The sequence below is a fragment of the Hippocampus bargibanti genome, linkage group LG09 (genome assembly GCF_051943395.1).
Source record: "Hippocampus bargibanti isolate YZ-2025 linkage group LG09, ASM5194339v1, whole genome shotgun sequence".
Lineage (NCBI taxonomy): Eukaryota > Metazoa > Chordata > Actinopteri > Syngnathiformes > Syngnathidae > Hippocampus > Hippocampus bargibanti.
Genome location: NC_142742.1, coordinates 206149 through 228765, shown reverse-complemented (window position 1 = coordinate 228765; position 22617 = coordinate 206149). Strand labels below are relative to the sequence as shown.

The 22617-nt window shown below is 44.4% G+C and overlaps 1 protein-coding gene across 2 annotated transcripts in view; it reads left to right on the top strand.

Annotated features, from left to right (window-relative positions):
- gfra4a (GDNF family receptor alpha 4a) overlaps window positions 1-21887 on the top strand; it is a 36253-nt gene extending 14366 nt beyond the window's left edge. For both annotated transcript variants that reach the window (XM_089003625.1, XM_089003623.1), the window contains 7 exons: window positions 12472-12756; window positions 12845-12925; window positions 13964-14330; window positions 14655-14764; window positions 14863-14997; window positions 15434-15582; window positions 20253-21887. In XM_089003625.1, the coding sequence (XP_088859751.1) occupies window positions 12472-12756; window positions 12845-12925; window positions 13964-14330; window positions 14655-14764; window positions 14863-14997; window positions 15434-15582; window positions 20253-20393 (1268 nt within the window). In that variant the 3' untranslated portion in view covers window positions 20394-21887. The remainder of the gene's footprint in view (window positions 1-12471; window positions 12757-12844; window positions 12926-13963; window positions 14331-14654; window positions 14765-14862; window positions 14998-15433; window positions 15583-20252) is intronic.
- Window positions 21888-22617: the final 730 nt, after the last annotated feature.

The window sequence follows — 22617 nt, the reverse complement described above, 5'->3', positions numbered from 1 at the left end:
CGTGGCTGGGTAGGCCAAGAAAAGCACGAGATAACAGCTCCCCTTGCTAACTTTTAACTCCAACGGTTGAGCCGTCGAAATGAAATGAAATGAGTCGGATAACGGCAGCATTACATCGAGATCCTTGGGCAAATATTTCTTCCCGGAAAACTGAAATCAATGAAGGTCCTGATCGTAGTCGAAGCATTAAAGGGGCAACGTAAGCCCCCCCGGGAGAAAAAGAGGGTCCACGTTTGGTCCCTGGAGATAATTGGGACCTTTTCCCCAGTGATTACCTTTGCCAGGGAGTTAGCATCAAAGCCAAGCCGCCGCGGTGGCCCATGTGCTAATCTTTCCGGATCAAGTGAACTCGCCCCCTTCGTGTCTCCTGCTTCCCCAGCGGGGGGCTCCGACCCACTCGGATACGACGGCGCAGCTCAAAAGTGCCATCGCAGGTTCAATTAGATGGGAAAGATTTGATGAAAGTCCCCGACGTCAGTCCGGATCCGCAGCGAGGGAAAATAATGTGCGCGTGTGCGCCGTTCAAGTGGGCAGCAGGCGCAATCGTGACAATCACGAGTGAGTGTTTGTTGATCATTTCGAGTCGACCGGTTCACATTTTGTTCCGGGAAGGAGTCGCTGAGATCACCAACTGACTTGAAAGAAATGCTCGCGATGCTAACAATTGAAAAACGAAGAGCCGCGGAAGAGCCGCGGGCTCCGCATTATTCACCGGCGCCATTGAAGAGAAACCCTCACGAGAGCCGCAGGACGTGCGCTCGACCTGACCCCCCCATCCCCAACCCCCCTTTTTCCGTCGATAAATCCTCTTTTCCGACGGCGAGCTCACTTGACAAGCACGCGAGCGGGCATATCGTCACGGATGTGTGCAACCGCGTTGCGAGAAATAAAAAAATATTGACGGCTACGCTGCCACGCGGTCGCCGCCTGCGCGTTTGCGCCTGATGGCGAAGAGAAACTGCACATGACGTGTCTACAATCTCACTAGCTAGCGAGCAAGCTAACTAGCACTCTTTGTATTCAGCAAGAAGGCTAATCCCTTACATCGCAGGTGTCCAAGTCGAGGCCCAAGGGCCAAATCTGGCCCGCCGCATCATTTTATTCGGCCCGCGAAAGCATGTCAAGTGCCATGCTCATTGATCGAGCTAACTAGCGAGGTACGAGCTTCCTAGCTCGCCAATGTAGCTTGCTAGCTAGAGCGCAAGTTCGCTAGCTCTCTTTGTATTCAGCTAGCTGGCCAATCCCTAATGTCCCAAGTCGGGCCCGGCGCTTTATTTTACTTGTAAAATTCCACGCTCCTCTTTTGAGCTAGCTAGCGAGCTACGAGCACCCTTGACGTCGAGTATTTAGCCACGCGTTTCGTTCTCTGAATACACCGGCATCTGTTTAGCGACGCCGGCCCAATTGAGAAGAAAACCGAGGGATTTGGGGAAGAGATTATGATGATTATTTTTTTGGGGGGCAGTCCACGAGTATCCGCCGCGTGACGGACGTGGTTGAACATTGACTTGAAGCGCCTGAGAAGGTGGCAGCTCCTAGCGGAGAACGAGCCGTCAGCACTCAACCACTCAGCGACGCACCAGATGAGGGCGGGCGCAGCGCACCGACTGGGGGGGGAAAAAAACAGCAGATCGTCCCCAAATCACACAACCGACGGCAGAATGCTAATATGCGCGCTCATGCGGGATTACGGTAGCGATGTTTTGGGGATACTTTAAAGTCCTTAAAAAGAGTTTTCTCCGTGGTCGCCGATAAATAATTTCTGAGTTGAAAATCTAACCACTTTGCACTATTTTGTCTTTTTTTGGGTGGGCTCAGCTGAGGGCGTCTCCACTGATATTTTATTGAGCTTGTTTACGATTTCATGCTAAGCGCGCAGCCTCTGCATACACGTGTAACAACTGAGGCGCGGCCACTCTCCTCCTCCGATAGCCCAAAAGCTTGGAAAAGGGGCCTGTTTGCTATTCCAAAAAGGAAGGACCTTTCTCGCAAATACATTTGGTGTAACTGTTATGTGTGCCTGGTGCGTATTTATGTACACATATTCTTTTAGATGTGTGTGCATATATACATCTCGACAACCTCATCCGCCAAAGACTCCAAAAATCACTTAAGCGAGTAGCTTTGGAGACATTTTGCCGCGAAAGCCGTTTTCCGGGTGAAACACCCGCCGCAGCAGTAGCAGGTGGAACAAATTCCAAAGTATTCAAAAAAAAAAAAGAAAAAACCCAACGACGACGAGAGGAGATTGAAAGTGCATCTGAGCACCGGCGATGAAGAAAAGCAGCCGAGCTGAAAAGCTCGAAAGGAGTCGGCGGCGCCGAGCCGAGCTGGAAATGGAGGTCATCGATGTGTTTGTTTGGGGATTAGAACCAGATTACCAGTCTAATTCCCGGCTCCAGTCTGCATAATTGAAAAAGAAGAAGAAGAGAAAAAAAACCAAGATGCTGCCAGGAAGAAGAGGAAAAAAAACCGAGAGGGACAATCAGTCCAAGTTCAACATCAAAACTGCTTTGAGGCTTTTTTTTCCCGACACGTTGTTGTGGTGAGTGACATGTTCTTATTTTTCCTGTTAAAAGCATCAGAGGAGGGCTGACGTGGCCCGAAATGCAGTGGACGCTGTCCTAAAGTGCTTGGAAATACGCAAAAAGGCCAAGAGGAGCGACAACTTCCTTCATAGAGCAGAAAGACATCCAGCTATGTATTTATTTACTTATCTATTGATTTTTTATATGTATTTATTTATTTGTTTCTTTATTGTCTGAGTTTTTACTGGTTAATGAAGCATCTTAGCTTGCGAGCTTTCAGAACGGAAGGCGCCAAGCAAGGACTGCCAGTGATTTTATCTTTCTCTGACTGGAATGGCGTCCATCGTTGTATGGATACGCGCTCCCACGCCGCTTCTGTTTCTGTGGCTGAGTAGCAAGAAGAGGATCACGCTCGACGCCAACAAAACGATAAAAGCGGCCTTTTGCCGGCAGATTGATGGATGGATGGATGGCTTGGGTTTCTTTTCCAGCGGTGGCGTGTGACTTTTTGAAACGGCGGCCATGTTGGGAGAGATTAGCTTCAGGCGCGGCGCCGCCGCCAGGTTGAAATCGACCAAAGGAAATCAACGCGGCTTGCGAAGCCCAAGCTTTTATTAGCGCCTGCGGGTTTGTCAGTCAGTCAGTCAGGAAAATGGACTCTCTCTGGACTACTAAATTGTTGTTGTTATTTTTACGTCTTTATTTTATTTGTTTATCCACCTATCTTATCTATTTATACACTACCGATGTATTTCTTTATTTACCTAATTATTCATGCATATGTTTATCCGTTTATTTATGTAATTATTTATACATGCATTTATGTATTTGTTTATTTTTTATTTGTATTTATTTATCTGCTTATTTTTGTTTCTTTGTTTATTAATGTTCATTTTTGTTAATGCATTTATTTACTCATTCATGTATTCCATTTATTTACATATTTATTATTGTTTTAAATAACGCATGTTTTTGCTCAAGCTAACCCCCCAAAAGTGTTAAAATGAAAGAATTGAAATCTAGGGTGGGTTAAGAAAGACAAAAAAGAAAATCAGGCTCTTGTAATGGACAGCCGTCAAGCAAACCGTCGCAGCCTCGGTTAAAAGGATTGTCTGAAATCCGCCGCCGCTTGAAGTGGTCGGCGCTTGGGCTCTGACGACGTCTCCCCGCCGCTCATCCGCAAAATCCATTCCCTTTCAGCACCTGATGATTGGTCGCCGTATGACCCGCGCTTCCTATCCTTGGGGCGCTAACATTTGACATCTCGGCCGCATTTGACGCCTGTCGCGCTTGACGGGCGGCCGAAAGCCAAGACGGAATGGCGCGGCGGCGCCGATCGATGCAGGCAAACAAATTAGAGTGCGAGTGATTAAGCCGCTCATCGATTATCCCGTAAAAAAAATGCAGGCGAGCGGCCTGCTCGGCGGGATCAAAATGTCAGCCGGAACGCATCGAAAGCGTGATCTATTCGCCGCCGTCTTCCAGTAGGCGGGGCGCCGTTTGAGTTGGCTTAGCGTCCACTCCGACCACTTTCAAGCCCCCCCCCATTAGCACAGCATCTGTGAAACGTCTATGCTAGCTTGCTTTGTCAGCCTGTTTTGCGTTATGTGGCAACTGAAAGCTAGCAAATCTCCAGAGGCAAAGTAATGAGGTCATTTTTTAGAGTCAAATGAAAGATTTTCTTGACATGAAGATGATATTCCGCCTTCGGATTATTTTTGTGCCTCCATTTTTCTTGAGCTTTCTCAGCGGGCGGCCATTTTGTCACTTTCCGTTCATGCCATCACAGTTTTGCAGAGGCCTTTTGTTCTGCGACTCGCCACATCTATCTCTTCCTGTTATGTTTCAAAAAAGTTCGGATGAATCACGACTTGCTCGATTTGTAAAGATGAGCCGTAAGTCGTCATTTTTTTTGTTGTTGTCGGCGACAAGTTGCGAAATGGCTCTTCCTAAGATTCCACTCGATAAAAACGGATCCTAAAAACCACGAGACAAATAAGTGGAAGTGACAATCCCCTTTTTTGTCGCTGATTCCTTTTTCTATTGATGACCGAACGAATGTCTTGTCATTCATACGAAAACTGGTTTTGAATTTCACTCCGATGACACAACCCTTGTGTCTTCATCAGCATAGTTATTCGCCGTTGGTCAACCCGATGAATCCTAATGAAATGTCATTAAAGACGCCAAGGACCCCGGGGCCGACTTGAAACCACCGCAGGGGTCTCGGGGGAAACCCGGCGGGACCTTTCCCGCTCTGACATCTTGGTAGACTCGCCGATCGCCGGCTTAAGATAATAGTTAGCGGCGGGCGACGCTACGCGATGGCGATTAGCATTCCGCCGCCAATCGAGGTGACGCACCATCGGAATGAATAATTGAGTTGATTCATCAAAGTTGCTCCGGCAACTCTCTGACATCCGCCCTTTTTATTCTTTTTTGCTGACATCCCATGAAAAGAAAGTGCTGGCTTGGCAACAAAAAAAAATCTATCTATCTATCTATCTATCTATCTATCTATCTATCTATCTATCTATCTATCTATCTATCTATCTATCTATCTATCTATCTATCTATCTATCTATCTATATCTATCTATTACCAACTGCTCAAGTGGCTGAAAATAATCAATGCTTGCGGAGGGGAACTTAAAAAAAAAGAAAGAAAGAAAGAAAGAAGAGAAAAGTTGTTGGCATGCGCAGGAAGAAGCACGTGAGTTCATATTTGGATTTGTTGGGGCCTGATTGCCCAATTTGCCCTGGTATCACCTCATCAGCATGACTAATCCTATGTTGCCTAAGCCGTCTAATGTACGAACGATCCAAATTGAACCTCACCCCACCATTACGGTTAAGGGAAGGATTTTGCTGTTTGATGAAAATCGCTTCTTTTACTCCCCTTTCAAACCATTTCTTTTCTTTCCCTTTTGTCGTTTGCTGACGAAGCGAAACGTCCGACACCTTGAAAGAAGTACAGATGACGGCTGAAGAAACCTTTTCATCGATTAATTAATCGCGAGTTAGCTTAATTTAATAGCTGGCTAGCTAGCTAGTTAGTTTTTTGGGGTGGAAATTTCCCCATCGTGGCGCTATTAAAGGCTTTGTGATTCTGAACAAAAAGAACTCGAGAGTTGACCCCTGTGGGACACCACATTTCGTACTTAACAAACTGTAACGAAGAGGAGAACATATTTGATTTTGATTTGAAAGCAACATGGTGAGGTCATAAAAGACCTTTTTTTCCTCAGCGGCTCCCCGCGGACGTCATTCCGCGGTGCATAATTGGGCCAAACGATGAGTTGCACGCAGAACATCGCGTTCTACTTTAACATGAAATTACCGCTTGCCGCCAAATGACACATACGAGCTTCTCTCCGGTAGATGCAGAACATATACTGACGCTCACACATCTGCGGTCGCCCCCCCCACTCGCTGCTCAATATTTCATCATACGTCAGACGCAAAGCGCATCACTTCCACAGCAGCTGCCGCTTGTTTGATTTCGTCCGTCCTCTTGACGTCTGTTTGAAGAAAGCATTTGTGGCGAGGGCCCCAAAAACCACATCAATAAATACATAAAATAACAGAAGACAAATCTGCAGTTTCAACCTCATTGCAAACACAACAACCTTGACTGAAACAAACTTTAAATAGTGTTTGGTGTCTTTTTTATTATTGATTTGTGTTTTTTTTGCTATGGATTTTGTGTGTGTCCCCCTCCGACCTCCCAGATAAGCTCTGATGAAGAATCTGCGCCGCTCTCCCTTTTTCACACCATAAATTGAAAACATTTGTCACCCCCGCAGACCTCCGCGGAATCATTTGGATCCGCGTCGCAGGTTCAAATTTCTTTTGCTTGAATGTGACTTTTTTTTCCTAGATTTATTTATTTGAACCCCCCCAAAATAAAAAAATAAAAAACGGCAAAAGTGCAATTGTCCTGTCAGTGCAAAAAAAAACCATTTGTCTCCCACGGCTGCCAGTTTGCTGGCCCACTGTTTTTAAAAGTTTGGCTTCAATTGGGGGAATAAATAGCCCATAAATGCATTTCCTTGCGGTAGAAATGAAATATGGTCTTCTATGAAATTATAGTCCCATTTTCAGTGCTATGGACAAACATTTATCTATCTAGCTATGTATCCATCTGTCTATCTAGCTATTAAATTAAATTGTCTAGCTATTAATCCAGCTACCTATTAAATTAAAACCTGGCTTGCTATCTTAATTTAATAGATAGCTAGCTTAATTTATTAGCTCGATAGCTAGATTGGATTGGTAGCTATCTATTAAATTAAGATATTTAGCTACCAATCCTATCAAGCTATTAAATTAAGCTAGCTAGCGATAAAATTAAGCCAGCTACCTATTAAATTCATATAGCTAGCTAACTATTATTAGCTAGTTATCTATTATTTAGCTAGATAGCTATCTATTATTGAGATAGGTAGGTGTCTATCTATTTATTATTAGCTAGCTATTATTAGCTCACAAGCTATCTATTCTTAGCTAGCTATTATTAAGGTAGCTAGCTAGCTAGCCATTTTGGAAAGATGGATTTGCCTTTATTAGTCTCGCAGTGGAGAAACTGACATTTCACAGCAGCAAAGTTATGAAAGGAGGAAGAAAGGAAAGAAAGAAGTAGAAAAACAAAATACAGGAGCTGCTGGAAAGGCAGCCAGTCTCGCGGCAAAAAAAAAACAAATAACATGACAACACAAAGACACAGAGATTCTTCAGCACTTGCTGGACCCCCTTTGTGACATGAAGCAGTTCTTGTTTTTTTAGATTCAGTAAAGAGGACAAAAATAGGTTTCGGGTGTGGCTAACGCAGCTAGCAGCTGGCTGGCTGTCAGCCAGCTAGGAAAATAAACGACACGCGTGGGCACTAAACTTTGCTTGTGGGTGAAGTCGACGGTGTCAATCTTTTGTGTGAGTCTTCTGCCGCTTTATTGGATCAACAGATGTCAATCATTCCGAGAGTTTTTGCTTGCGCTCCTCGGGGTGAAGATCGGGGGGGGGGGGGGGGGGGGGGTCGTTTACATTTGTCAACTGGGCATGTAAAGCCCTATTTGAATACATCACCACCCAAAAATAAAGACATCTTTGATTTTATCGAATGGCGCCTGAGAGGTTTCCGAATGTCAATCAAATGGATGCAGATCACACAAAAAAAGTCACATGCTAACATACTTAACTCGTTGGCTACCATTCCCAATTTTATTCGGAGATTGAAAAGTGTGACGTGGAATGCCATTCCTGCCATTTTGGTTTTTCTTGTGGGGGTGGAGGTGCCGATAAAGCACTGGTCAGACCTCTGGCAATGATTTTTCCCTTCCACAAGAGAGCAGAATATGCCTTTTTTTTCCCAAGTTAGCGCTTTGTTCCAGCTTTAGCTGTTGTTAAAGCGCTATATCTTGTATTTTGTACATCTGCCCCCATTTCAAGCTCATATAACGCCAGACCCATGTAACTTAGGTTATAACTTTTGTTTCTGATGAAACAAGAGCGTCTAAGGTTTTTAACGCTGCATTAAATGCTGATGTCGTTCTAAAAGTCAATTTTCTGTGTGTCCCGGAATTGGAGTGACAATGACAAAAACCCTGGCACCGCAGTGGACACATTTTGGCACGTATGGCAGTGAATGAGTTAAACCGCAAATGACTATATTAGCTGAATTTTCTTAGTTTGTTTATGTCCCGCCTGTCACCCCGATTTTCAATATGCTCGAAGACGTCGAGGAACCGCCCGGCCCCTCCCAATCCCGCTTCACGTTTGAAGCCCTGAAATCCGCATCTGAATCGGCGCCCAAGAGATCCTCCACCAGGCGTTTGCGTCTGACTCCATCTTCGTTTTGGCTCAGCTTGCCCAACGCTGCCCCCCGAGCGCCCCAACGCCCCTCGTTAAAACGACGCCTCGGGCTGCAAAGGCAAGACCTGCCGAGGCCAAGGCATGAAAATCCCGTCCTCCTGCTGCCAGGGAATCGCGGAAAACAAAAAGAATTAAAAAAAAAAAAAAGAATTTAAAAGAAAAGAAAAGAAAAGAAACGCCCCCAACCTGGAATGGAAAGTGTTGACATTCATTTCTAAGCTTCGTTGGGACTTTTTATGCTGCCAACCAAATTAATTGCTCATAAATGTCACAAGATGGCAGCCAAGCTATTTTATTCCATGGCTTGACTCGTTATTAATAATAATAATCATCATCTTCTTCTTCTTTTCCTTTTTTATCCCTTCGTGGGGTCGCCACAGCCAATCAGTGTCGTCCATCTTGAGAGGTTTGATCCGCATGTTTGTTTTGGCCAAGCTTTGACGTCGGATGCCCTTCCCGACACAAGCCTCTGTATTTATCCGGGCTTGGGACCGGCACAAGAAGACTTATGTCCCTTTGTGGCTTCAGAACAAGCCACTCTATGAACTTAATAAAGATGAAGATGCGCTCAGTGAAAGGCTCCCAAACACAAAAAGGTCATCGGCACAGCAACATTCAATCATCATCATCATACATACATTTTATTCCTAAGCGCCTTTCAAATCACTTAACAGTCACAGGATATTTTTCATGCGGGTGAGCAGCGGCAGCCACACTCAACCGAGGCATCAAAACCCGAAATGTTTGGTCCAAAACCGATTTGGTTGTTCCTCAAATGAAAAAAAAAGTCCCCAACAATAGTTTGAGGCTTGAGTGCGCGATGAGTTGCGTGACGAGCCAACGGTATCTGCCGATAGCCGTTAGCCGCGTCTTCCCACCAACAGGAGCTAAAGAGCAAAAAGCAGCCCAGCGTTGAGGAATGCGCCTCCCCGCGTCACCGTCAAACATTGGCCTGAGGCAGCGTTGCCGCATCAAAGTCTGCTTTTTTTTTTTCTTCATCTCTTGCCAACAACGGCCCCTTAATTAGTCGCTAATGGCTAATTAGCGCCGTGTCGATGTTTGGGTCGCGGCACCGCGATAACTCGCTAATGATGTCGCCTCGGCGAGGTTTTATCTGTTAGCCCGCGTCAAGGTTAGCGTCAGGACAGGCGCTGCGTGGACCCCCTCCGGCCTTGGCAGAATTTTTTTGGGATTGGGCCGGACGTCAACTAAAAGATGTCGTCCACGCTTCCCAGTCAAAATAAACTGCGTGTACCATTTGATATTCCAAAATGGTGGACCAGTTCGTCGTTAAAACTTGTCAATCAAAGTGTTGAAGCACGCGGGGGGGAATCATGCTGTTGGTTGGTTGGAACTTGATGTCAAATTTTGCCCTGATATGTTTCCGTGGACATTTTTGGCCTTCTGCTGAGTAAATAAATCAATACAGAAATACAAGTTGAGGACATAAATAAAAAATACATGAATAAATACAATGGGTGATACATGGGTTTATACATGAATGAAGAGATAAATGAATACATACAGTGATACCTCAGCTTACGAACTTAATTGGTTCCCAGAAAGTGTGTGTAAGGCCAAAAGTTCGTCTTCCAAACATTTGTTTCCCATTAGAAAGCATTAAAAGGAGAATAATCCATTCCCATCATTTTCTACAAAATATGCCTTAAAACTACACGAGCGCTTCAGAATAAATGCAGATGAAACTGAGCGAGAGTGGACAAGTAGAAGCTCCCCAATCACCTTCTTCTTCTTCTTCTTCTTCTTCTTCTTCTTCTTCTTCTTCTTCTTCTTCTTCTTCTTCTTCTTCTTCTTCTTCCGAATGTGAATCCAACGGATCGCGCAAAAACGTCACACGCTAACATACTGAACTCATTTGCTGCCATTCCCCAATTGATTCGGGAATTGAAAAGCGCGCTGCGGAGCGCCATTCCCGAATTTGTTCGGTTTTTTTTTTTTTCTTGCGGGGGTGCCAGTCAAGCGCTGGTCAGACCTCTGGCAATATTTTTTTCCCTTCCACAAGGGGCCAGCATTTGCCTTTTTTCCCATGCTAGCGCTTTGTTCCAGCTTCAGCTGTTGTTAAAGAGCTATATCAATCAATATGCATGTATTGCATCGTAATTTGGACAGGTGCCCCCATTTCAAGTTAAGATAACTCCAGACCCATTTCATTTAGGAATTAACTCTTTTCTTCCCGATGAAAGAAGTGAGTCTACGATTTTTTTACGCTGAATTGAATGTTGATGTAGTCGTAAAAGTCAATAATTTGTGACGGACTTAAAATGGCCGCACTTGAACTCTTTGCTTCCAAAGAGATAAGAAAGAAAATGCTCATTTGCTCGGGTGTTAAAAAATCAGCGGCTGGCGTGACTTTTTCGACAAGCGTAACCTGAGATCAACTCGGCCGACGGCATTGTTGACAAACAAAAGAAAAAAACGTTTGGGTGGTTTTGTCGTCTGTCAGAAGCGGGCGCTTAGCGCTTTGCGCTGCGCCGCAAATAGACGCTGACAGCGGGGTGCCGTCGGGGAGGAAAAAAGACCCCCAAAAAAAAGCACAGCAAAGCACGTTTGCGCTCAAAGCAGCCGCAATGAAAGCGGCACGCGGAAGGAAGGGCGCATCCAAATGTGGTTTTTCTCCTGGGGGGCCGCCTCCAACATTGAACGTTCATTTTGCACCTTTTGACAGACATCAAAAAAACAATTCCTGCACTTCTCTCACCTTTTTGTCCGTGAAAACTGTTTGTTTTTTTTTTTGTGTGTGTGTGTGTGTGTGTGTGTGTGTGTGTCAAAACGTCCTTTTCACCAGTGGATCAGGGACGTCACGGTGGAACGTGCACGTCGGCGACAAGCTAAATGTAGAAAGCAAACAGGAAGCTTTGGCTTCCATTGATGAAAAGAGATTATCTCACGTCTCCTGTTCCACGTCAATTCGCTTCAATTCCGAGCAGCGACACTTTTGCATACTTTTACATTTCACGCACACACGAAAAGCAGCTTTTGCTTCAATATCATCACTTTGATGCAATCGTAATTCATTCATTACAGATTTTTTTTGGGGGGTAACAGAAATCATGTTGACAAATTCATTTGAATGAAATCTCACATCAGGGCGTTTGCCCATTTAGAATCGTGATCATGAGAATCAGAATCAGAATCAGAATCATCTTTATTGCCAAGTATGTAGAACACACAAGGAATTTGTTTCCGGTAATGATCTACAAAAAGATGCGTGATGGGGAAAAAAATGACAAATCAAATGTTAAAAATCAATCCCGTGTGAAATATTGATTGATTGATTGATTGATGGATTGAGGCCATCGAGCCGGAACAAAAAATATGGTTGTAACTTTGTTTGCGTGTATGAGCAATTTCCTTGGCGTTCCCATCCGACACAGCCGCGACTTTGTTGTGACTGCGGCGCAACGACGAGCGAGCGTTTCGGGACGAATGGCGCCGCTCCATCCGGGCCCAATCGAGCCGTCGGCGGCGCCTGACGGATGGCGCGCGACAAGGCTGCAACATTCATGAATAATAGCACACGCGTTAAACCTCGGGCGCCGCCGTTGCGCATGTAAACAATGGCGGCGGCGGCGGGAAGGGAAGGGAAAGGCCCGCTTTCAACGCCGCCCCCCTCGACCCCCCTTGGCTCGTTTACCTTCCGACTGGCTTCATCCATCATGGACACTCGCGCTTTGTTGTTCTCTGCTGTCTGGAACACTCGCGGGGGGTCACGTTGTCGTCACTGCCATTTTGATTTTAGGGCTGCGACGTCAAACTCGGAAGGTTGGACCACTCCGATCTGGATTGATCTTATTTCATCTTTATTGATCTGATCTGATCATAGGTTGGTTGATTTTAGGGCCGCAAGGTCAAATTCGGAAGGTCGTAGGACTTCAATCTGGACTTGTCTTACCTTCCCTTATCTTATCTTTTGGTTTGATGTTTCCATTTGAGCCTTTGGGAGGGCGCCAAGCAATTGGCGGCGAGTTCCATTGGAGGGTAAGGTTTCGAATGCGAACGCCAAGCTGGCCTTTGACCTCCGAACAAGCGCGACTCATCGGCCGCTGTCTGCGCAGGAGCGTGGCGGGCGTCCCCGTCGGCCGAGGTCGCCCGGGACTGCCTGAGCGCGGGCGACGCCTGTTCCGGGGACGAGGCCTGCGGCCCGCGCCTGCGCACGCTGCGCCAATGCGTGGCGGGAGACGGCGGCGTCAAGCTGGGGCCCGCCGCCCGCGACCGCTGCCGGAACGCCGTGGCGGCCCTCCTGGCCACGCCGTTGCGCGGCTGCCGCTGCCGGCGAGGCGCCAAGAAGGAGAAGAACTGCCTGAGCATCTACTGGAGCCTGCGGCGGGCCTCCCTGCACGGTCCGACGCGCCCGGCCCCTAATTGTGAAATGCTCGCCGGTTTCCATGGCGACGAGACACCAATCCACCCCTCGCGTTTCTTTTGCAGGTCTCAACCTGGTGGAGGACTTCCCGTACGAGCCCGACGAAAGGGACGAGGACGACGTCCGCTTGGCCTCCATCGCCGCCGGTGACTTTTCGGGCCACAACTCGGGAACAAAAGGAGGAAAAGACACACGCGCACGCGCACGCGCACACGCGCGCGCCCCCTCTCGGTTGTTTGCAGTCAAACATTCGCTAATGTCGACACGGGAACGGAAATGTTGCGACATTTTGTTTTGGGGCGCCTTCGCTCGCGTGTCGACGCAGCCTGAAACAAAAACAAAAACAAAAACAAAAAGCAAGTCATCAAGATTCCGCCGCCACGTCACCGGCGACAGCTTTGGCTAATTAGCCTAATGACGCCATAAAAGTGGTTTTGGCGCGGAACGCCGCTTAGCGACATTAGCTTGAGCGATGAATTCCGGAAAAAGGGCGGCGGCGGAACCTTGCGTGGAAATACGTTGGGGAGGCGGGATGGAGGCGGGGCATAAGACGCAGCTTTTTTTTGCCCAACAACTTTTTTACCGCTCCAAATTGGCCATTGTTTTGTAAGAAAGCTGATTTTGCGGCGGCGCGCGTGGATATGAATGTTGGTGGCCTTCTGACGGCCAACGGCCGCTCCAGATTGCAAAAGAAAATGGGCGTGCCTTGGCCATCTTATCAAAAAGGGGGCGCGGCACGTGCGCGGCGCTACTGCCTTCGAGAGGCGGCGCGTTGAAATTCAAGCTCGTCTGACTTTGGCCTTCAAAATGGGAATTTGGGGGGGGACGCTCACTCCACAGTGAGGCCAAGGTGGAAGAGGCGCGGGGTCGCTCAAGGTCACGTGGCACAAACACACGTTCACCGGCGCTCCTGACACATACATACATTGATTGATTGATTGATTGATGTGCAACAATACATTTTTCATTGCAAAAATGGCTTTCTTTATGTTTTTGTTGTTCTCTGGAAAGTAAAAAAAAAACACCATTTATTCATTTATTTATATTGTATATCTATTTTTTTCTTCTGTTTATTTATGCATTCATCTATTTATGTTCTTATTCATGTATTTATTTATATATTTATTTTCTTGTTTGTTTATTGGTGCATTTATTTCTATATTTATTTCTTTGTTTCCCGGCAGAATCAGAAGCGACGGCGGTGAACCGCTGCCTGGACGCGGCCAAGGCCTGCAACCTCCACCACACGTGCCAGAAGCTGCGCAGCGACTACGCGTCGTCGTGCCTGCCGGCGCCCGCGGTGGCGGCTCGCTCGGGCTCGGGCTCGGCCTCGGCCTCCTGCAACCGGGCCAAGTGCAACAAGGCGCTGCGCAAGTTCTTTGACCGCGTGCCGCCCGACTACACGCACGAGCTGCTCTTCTGCCCCTGCGCCGACAGCGCCTGCGCCCAGCGCCGCCGCCACTCCGTCGTGCCCGCCTGCTCCTACCGGCACGCCGACAAGCCCGCCTGCCTGGACCGGCTGCGCGCCTGCAAGGACGACTACGTCTGCAGGTAGCCATACATCGGAAAACAAACAAACAAACAAACAACAAACACCTCCATCCATCCATCAATCAATATACATTAATAGATAAGTGGCAAAATTAGATCGTAAACATAGCGAAACAGATGAAACAAAAAATGGAGCGGCCACATCTAATCAATCGTCTTGTCGGCTCACTCCAAACCTTTTTTAAGCCGGACAATCATGACATTTTTCACCGTGATTTTGGCCTCGTGAACATGGCCCAATTGTGGCATGGGATTTATTGGTGATTTATTGATGATTGATGATGATGATGATGATGAATGTATTTTCTTGCCGTCCCGGCTCAGGTCCCGCTGGGCTCAGTTCCAGTACGACTGCCAGCCGTGGCATCCGAGCTCCGGCGGGTGCAAGCGGGATAACCACGCGGCGTGTCTGCTGGCTTACACCGGCCTCATCGGTAAAGTCCCGCGCGCTCAAAGACGCTCGCGTCGCCCATCGTCACCTTTTGAAAATGGCCCGTACGTCCATTGCCACGTTTTCCCGTCAACGTGGCAGGCAGCGCAATCACGCCCAATTACCTGGACAACAGCACCTCCGACGTGGGCCCGTGGTGCTCCTGCGCTACCGGAGGTCACCAGCGGGAGCAGTGCGACCGCTTCCTGGCCTTCTTCCGCGACAACGTCTGCCTCAGTAAGTACGCGGCCGCTTTCCCGCCACGTGGCGTCCTTCATTTTGGAAACGTTTCTCAGCTCATCAAATTTAAAATAAGTGAAAATGCAGAGAAAAAAAAAATCATCCATTTAGTATACAGGTAACATCCGACTTACGACCATCCGACTTACGACCACCCGTACTTGTAATGCACCGCAACGCGCTAGCGGGCCGGCAACACGTACGACAATTTTGGCCATGCAGGCGGCCAGCCAGCATCTCACGCTCGCGCGGCAATCGACCGTGTGATGACACCGCAGGGGTTTGCCGGTCATTGAGCCTGCGAGTCCGAGTCTCTCTTCAACATTTTGAATGCATTTCAACTTCCGACCGTTTGGTCGTAAGTCGGATGTTACCTGTGTTTTAATCCCGGTCCATTTCCGCGGTTGGCCTGATCGGAAGCGTCTGGTTTCAGAGAAGGCCATGCTGGCGTTCGGCAACAGCTCCGACCTGAAAACGGCCCCGAGGCCGCCCGCCGGCGGCGACGCCCCCCGGGCCGCCGGCATGCCGGACGTTTCCATGGAAACGGATCAGAACATCCCACGAGCGCAGATTCCCACTCAGGTTGGTCAAACAGCCACTATGCGCTCTGCTACTATTTATTCATTCAGACAAAAATATTAAAAAACGTAAAAAACCTTTTTTTAATTGACAAAAACGCCTTACTATACATGGTCGTTTTTTTTAACAAGAAAAAAAAAAGCCTTACTATACATGGTCGTTTTTTTTAACAAGAAAAAAAAAACGCCTTACTATACATGGTCGTTTTTTTCGCACTAAAAACGGCTTACTATACATGGTCATTTTTTAACAAAAAAACTCCTTACTATACATGGTTGTTTTTTTCGCACTAAAACGCCTTACTTTACATGGTCATTTTTTCGCACTGAAAACGCCTTACTATAGATGGTCATTTTTTAACAAAAAACGCCTTACTATACATGGTCGTTTTTTTCGCACTAAAAACGCCTTACTATACATGGTCTTTTTTTATCGACAAAAACGCCTTACTATACATGGTCTTTTTTATCGACAAAAACACCTTACTATACATGGTCATTTTTTCGGCTAAATATGCCTTACTATACATGGTCGTTTTTTTCACACTAAAAACGCCTTACTATACATGGTCTTTTTTTATCGACAAAAACGCCTTACTATACATGGTCGTTTTTTCAGCTAAATATGCCTTACTATACATGGTGGGTTTTTTTACGCACTAAAAACGCCTTACTATACATGGTCATTTTTTAACAAAAAAACGCCTTACTATACATGGTTGTTTTTTTTAACAAAAAAACGCCTTACTATACATGGTCGTTTTTTTCGCACTAAAAACGCCTTACTATAAATGGTCTTTTTTATCGACAAAAACGCCTTACTATACATGGTCATTTTTTTAACAAAAAAACGCCTTACTATTCATGGTCGTTTTTTTAACAAAAAAACGCCTTACTATACATGGTCGTTTTTTTCGCACTAAAAACGCCTTACTATACATGGTCTTTTTTACGCACTAAAAACGCCTTACTATACATGGTCATTTTTTAACAAAAAAACTCCTTACTATACATGGTTGTTTTTTTCGCACTAAAACGCCTTGCTTTACATGGTTATTTTTTCGCACTGAAAACGCCTTACTATACATGGTCTTTTTTATCGACAAAAACGCCTTACTATACATGGTCATTTTTTTAACAAAAAAACGCCTTACTATTCATGGTCGTTTTTTTAACAAAAAAACGCCTTACTATACATGGTCGTTTTTTTCGCACTAAAAACGCCATACTATACATGGTCTTTTTTTACGCACTAAAAACGCCTTACTATACATGGTCATTTTTTAACAAAAAAACTCCTTACTATACATGGTTGTTTTTTTCGCACTAAAACGCCTTACTTTACATGGTCATTTTTAAACAAAAAACGCCTTACTATACATGGTCGTTTTTTTCGCACTAAAAACGCCTTACTATACATGGTCTTTTTTTATCGACAAAAACGCCTTACTATACATGGTCGTTTTTTTTAACAAAAAAACGCCTTACTATACATGGTTGGTTTTTTCGCACTAAAAACGCCTTACTATACATGGTCGTTTTTTTTTCGCACTAAAAACGCCTTACTATACATGGTCTTTTTTTATCGACAAAAACGCCTTACTATACATGGTCGTTTTTTTCGTATTAAAACGCCTTACTATACATGGTCTTTTTTTATCGACAAAAACGCCTTACTATACATGGTCGTTTTTTTAACAAAAAAACGCCTTACTATACATGGTCGTTTTTTTCGCACTAAAAACGCCTTACTATACATGGTCTTTTTTTACGCACTAAAAACGCCTTACTATACATGGTCATTTTTTAACAAAAAAACTCCTTACTATACATGGTTGTTTTTTTCGCACTAAAACGCCTTGCTTTACATGGTTATTTTTTCGCACTGAAAACGCCTTACTATACATGGTCTTTTTTATCGACAAAAACGCCTTACTATACATGGTCATTTTTTTAACAAAAAAACGCCTTACTATTCATGGTCGTTTTTTTAACAAAAAAACGCCTTACTATACATGGTCGTTTTTTTCGCACTAAAAACGCCATACTATACATGGTCTTTTTTTACGCACTAAAAACGCCTTACTATACATGGTCATTTTTTAACAAAAAAACTCCTTACTATACATGGTTGTTTTTTTCGCACTAAAACGCCTTACTTTACATGGTCATTTTTAAACAAAAAACGCCTTACTATACATGGTCGTTTTTTTCGCACTAAAAACGCCTCACTATACATGGTCTTTTTTTATCGACAAAAACGCCTTACTATACATGGTCTTTTTTATCGACAAAAACGCCTTACTATACATGGTCATTTTTTCGGCTAAATATGCCTTACTATACATGGTCGTTTTTTTCGCACTAAAAACGCCTTACTATACATGGTCTTTTTTTATCGACAAAAACGCCTTACTATACATGGTCGTTTTTTCGGCTAAATATGCCTTACTATACATGGTTTTTTTTTACGCACTAAAAACGCCTTACTATACATGGTCATTTTTTAACAAAAAAACGCCTTACTATACATGGTTGTTTTTTTCGCAGTAAAACGCCTTGCTTTACATGGTTATTTTTTCGCACTGAAAACGCCTTACTATACATGGTCTTTTTTATCGACAAAAACGCCTTACTATACATGGTCATTTTTTAAACAAAAAAACGCCTTACTATTCATGGTTGTTTTTTTTAACAAAAAAACGGCTTACTATACATAGTCGTTTTTTTCGCACTAAAAACGCCTTACTATACATGGTCGTTTTTTCGGCTAAATATGCCTTACTATACATGGTGGGTTTTTTTTACGCACTAAAAACGCCTTACTATACATGGTCATTTTTTAACAAAAAAACGCCTTACTATACATGGTTGTTTTTTTTCGCAGTAAAACGCCTTGCTTTACATGGTTATTTTTTCGCACTGAAAACGCCTTACTATACATGGTCTTTTTTATCGACAAAAACGCCTTACTATACATGGTCATTTTTTAAACAAAAAAACGCCTTACTATTCATGGTTGTTTTTTTAACAAAAAAACGCCTTACTATACATGGTCGTTTTTTTCGCACTAAAAACGCCTTACTATACATGGTCTTTTTTAACGACAAAAACGCCTTACTATACATGGTCGTTTTTTTCGCACTAAAAACGCCTTACTATACATGGTCTTTTTTATCGACAAAAACGCCTTACTATATACATGGTTGTTTTTTTCGCACTAAAAACGCCTTACTATACATGGTCATTTTTTAACAAAAAGCGCCTTACTATACATGGTCTTTTTTATCGACAAAAACGCCTTACTATACATGGTCATTTTTTTCGCACTAAAAACGCCTTACTATACATGGTCTTTTTTTAATTGACAAAAACGCCTTACTATACATGGTCGTTTTTTTCGCACTAAAAACGCCTTACTATACATGGTCTTTTTTTATCGACAAAAACGCCTTACTATACATGGTCGTTTTTTCGGCTAAATATGCCTTACTATACATGGTCGTTTTTTTACGCACTAAAAACGCCTTACTATACATGGTCATTTTTTAACAAAAAAATGCCTTACTATACATGGTTGTTTTTTTCCCGCACTAAAACGCCTTACTTTACATGGTTATTTTTTCGCACTGAAAACACCTTACTATACATGGTCTTTTTTATCGACAAAAACGCCTTACTATAAATGGTCGTTTTTTTCGGCTAAATATGCCTTACTCTACATGGTCGTTTTTTTACACACTAAAAACGCCTTACTATACATGGTCGTTTTTTTTAAAAAAAAACGCCTTATTATACATGGTTGTTTTTTTCGCACTAAAAACGCCTTACTATACATGGTCTTTTTTTATCGACAAAAACGCCTTACTATACATGGTCTTTTTTATCGACAAAAACGCCTTACTATACATGGTCATTTTTTTCGGCTAAATATGCCTTACTCTACATGGTCGTTTTTTTACACACTAAAAACGCCTTACTATACATGGTCATTTTTTTCGCACTAAAAACGCCTTACTATACATGGTCATTTTTTTTTAACAAAAAAAAAAAATGCCTTACTATACATGGTCGTTTTTTTCTGTCTAAAACCGCCTACATTGTTGTTTCTCAATCAGAATATGAATAAGAAAGCCTTAAATATTCCCACAATGGGGAAATTTGCAGAAATTCCGAGTGGAGATGCTGGGGATTGAACCCAAGACATCACAAATGCAAAGCATGCGCTCTACCACTGAGCTATGTGCCCATTTTGTTACTTACTAAGCATGGCCGTTTTTCAATAAGAATAAGAAAGGCTTCGATCGTCCCACAATGGGGAAATTTGCAAATATCCTAAATGGAGAAAGTGGGGATTAAACCCAAGGACATCATACATGCAAAAAAAGCAACATGCACTCAGTTTTTTAGTCAAAAACGCCGAACTATACATGGTCATTTTTTGGGGCTAAAAATGCCTTACTCTACATGTTTTTTTTTGCGATGAAAACACCTTCCTATACATAAAAAAACAAACACCATGCGTATGAAACCTTAAAAAAAGAAATGGTACAATGGTGCAAACCAAAAGATGTTTTATTTGGAAAGAGATTGTCATCAGATCTTTGTCCAAATGTGAAATGTAAAGCGTCTGTCTGAATCAGCGAGCCGTAACCTCGGCGCTCTCCTTCAAAGGTCAACGACGGCAACGGGCGCCTTTGGGGCGACTCCGCGCCGGCGTCGCCCGACCTGTCCGAGGGCAACGGCGCCGCGCGTCCTCGCCTGCCCGCCGCGCTCACGCTGGCCTTCTGCTGGCTACTCCTCCGCGGCCACTAGGGGGAGCCGCGCGGTAGCGCTTTGTCACCGCGCCCCAACAATCGCCGCTGGCGGAGGACGTTTGACGGAGGAAACTTTTTCACGCAGTTGGATTCCAGATTATTTTTGCCCTTGTCGTCGTGGAACGAGGATGAACGTTGGTTAGCGCCCGTCGCTAACCGCACACATTTGTGTCGTCGTTATTGTCGTGTTGCGGCCCAACAAAAAATACGATTGCGCAACTTCAATCAACACTTTTTAATGGTTGTCCAAAAAAAAGTTGGTGTTTGTGTGGGTGCGATGCATCTTTTTTTTGGGACGTGGTCTTGTGTGCTCCCTCTCACAATGTTGAAACAAAAAAGAGCCTTTCGTCTTGGGCCAAATCGCCAAAGCACAATCGCGCTGGGGGGGGGGGGCGGGGTTGCGACGTTGCAACGTTGCAATTGGCCACATTGAAAATGTCCCCCAAAAATGTTGCCATTTTTCACCATTTTTATTGTTTGCACAATCGTCGGTCATCTGAAGCTAGCAACGCTAATTCACTCATTCACTGCCAGCCCAAAATGTGCAAAAAACGTGTGCACTCCAGTGGTCAGGACCCACAAAAATTGAGTTGAAGGACTTCATAAACATTCAATGCTCAGACTCTCTTCTTTCATCAGAAAAAAAAAGTGATATGGCTCTGGAGTTATCTAAGCTTGAAATGGGGGCGGATGTACAAAATACATTGCCATACATACATATTTGTTTTCTATATCCGTTTATATATATATTGAAGGTGTAGCAAAGCGCCAACATGGACAAAAAGGGAAATACCGCCCCCTTGCGGAAAAGAAAATAAACATTGCCAGAGGCCATGACCAGCACTTTATCGGCACCCGAGCATGAAAAAACATAATCCGAACAAATTCAGGAATGACGCTCGACGTCATATTTTCAATTCCCGAATCAATTTGCGAATGAGGTACTTTTACTGTGATGCCCTCGCACGTGGGCAAGGAGAGCGACCCGGTTTTTTTTTTTTTTTTGCATGTAAAAGCTTTCTATTGAGCTCATTTGCATAAAACCGCCTCCCAATTCTGACTTGATTCCCATTGAAAATGTCCAATTTGGAAGAGTCCCCCCCCCCCCAAAAAAAATGGCACTGGTTCTTTCCAAGAGCACAAAAAAAGATGTAAAATAATACTAAACATCCAGCGGAGCCATTTTGAGGCAGCAGTTTCACCTTGTTTGCTTGTTGCCTCGTGAAACGGCCCCAAAATGGCCGCAGCAAAGCGGCAAGGGACCGGATTCTTTTTTTCCTGTTTGGAAAACTTTTTGCCAGCGGATGGCGTTTTTTTTTTTTTTTTTTCAAATTTCCTGTTTGGGAAGAAGAAGAAGAGACTTGAGTTGCCGAGACAACTGGGGGGTGAATGATTGACAGCCCCAAGTCAAGAAATGCAAAAGTCTCTCTCTCTCTTTTTTGTGTTGTTCAACAATTTCACTCAAATTAAAAACGTCCAATGGCAAAACTGGCGTTTTTGTGGCAGTTTTTTTGTTGGTGACATCACCATTCTTCATTCACAATTTGTCATGAAATGAAGGTCAAAAGGTCAAGGTTTCAATCACCAAAAAAGCAAAAATAAGCTCATTTTTTTCATTTGTCTTTTAAAATTTATTTTAACACGTAATCAGTCCAAAACATTGCGTCATTTTTCCTCTTTGATAAACGTAGTAGCGCTCTCGTTCACGTGGACAAATGAAAGCAAAGCAGCGGGACTGAGTTGAGCTCGCTCGCCGTCTATTTACAACAAGATGCGACCACCTTCCATCCACCTTATTGGCCTTTTTTTCATGGAGCGTCCGTTACTCTTGCGGTTTTTAAAAGCATTCAACTCAAATGTCATTCACAAGACTTTTTTCCCGTTATGTACAAAAGCCGCAAAGATGATGACCAACCAGAAGGTGGCGACGTTGTTCGACGGCTCCGATCAGTGCGTCGCGTCGCCAATGTTCAAATGCGCACTTAAATTACATTAAAATTAAATAATAACGAAAATCATACAGCCAGTGTCGTTTGCGCAAAATGTCCAAAAGACGATTGCAATTGGCGAAGTCGTTCTTGTACACGGACGACTGGCCAAAACGGCGCCATTTTTCCCGACGCGGCGTGCTCGCGCTTTACGAGGAAAAAAGAAAACTGGCAAAATGAAGCGTTTGCGCCCATGCGGGTTGGCGACAAAGGGCTAGCTAAAAGGACATTAGC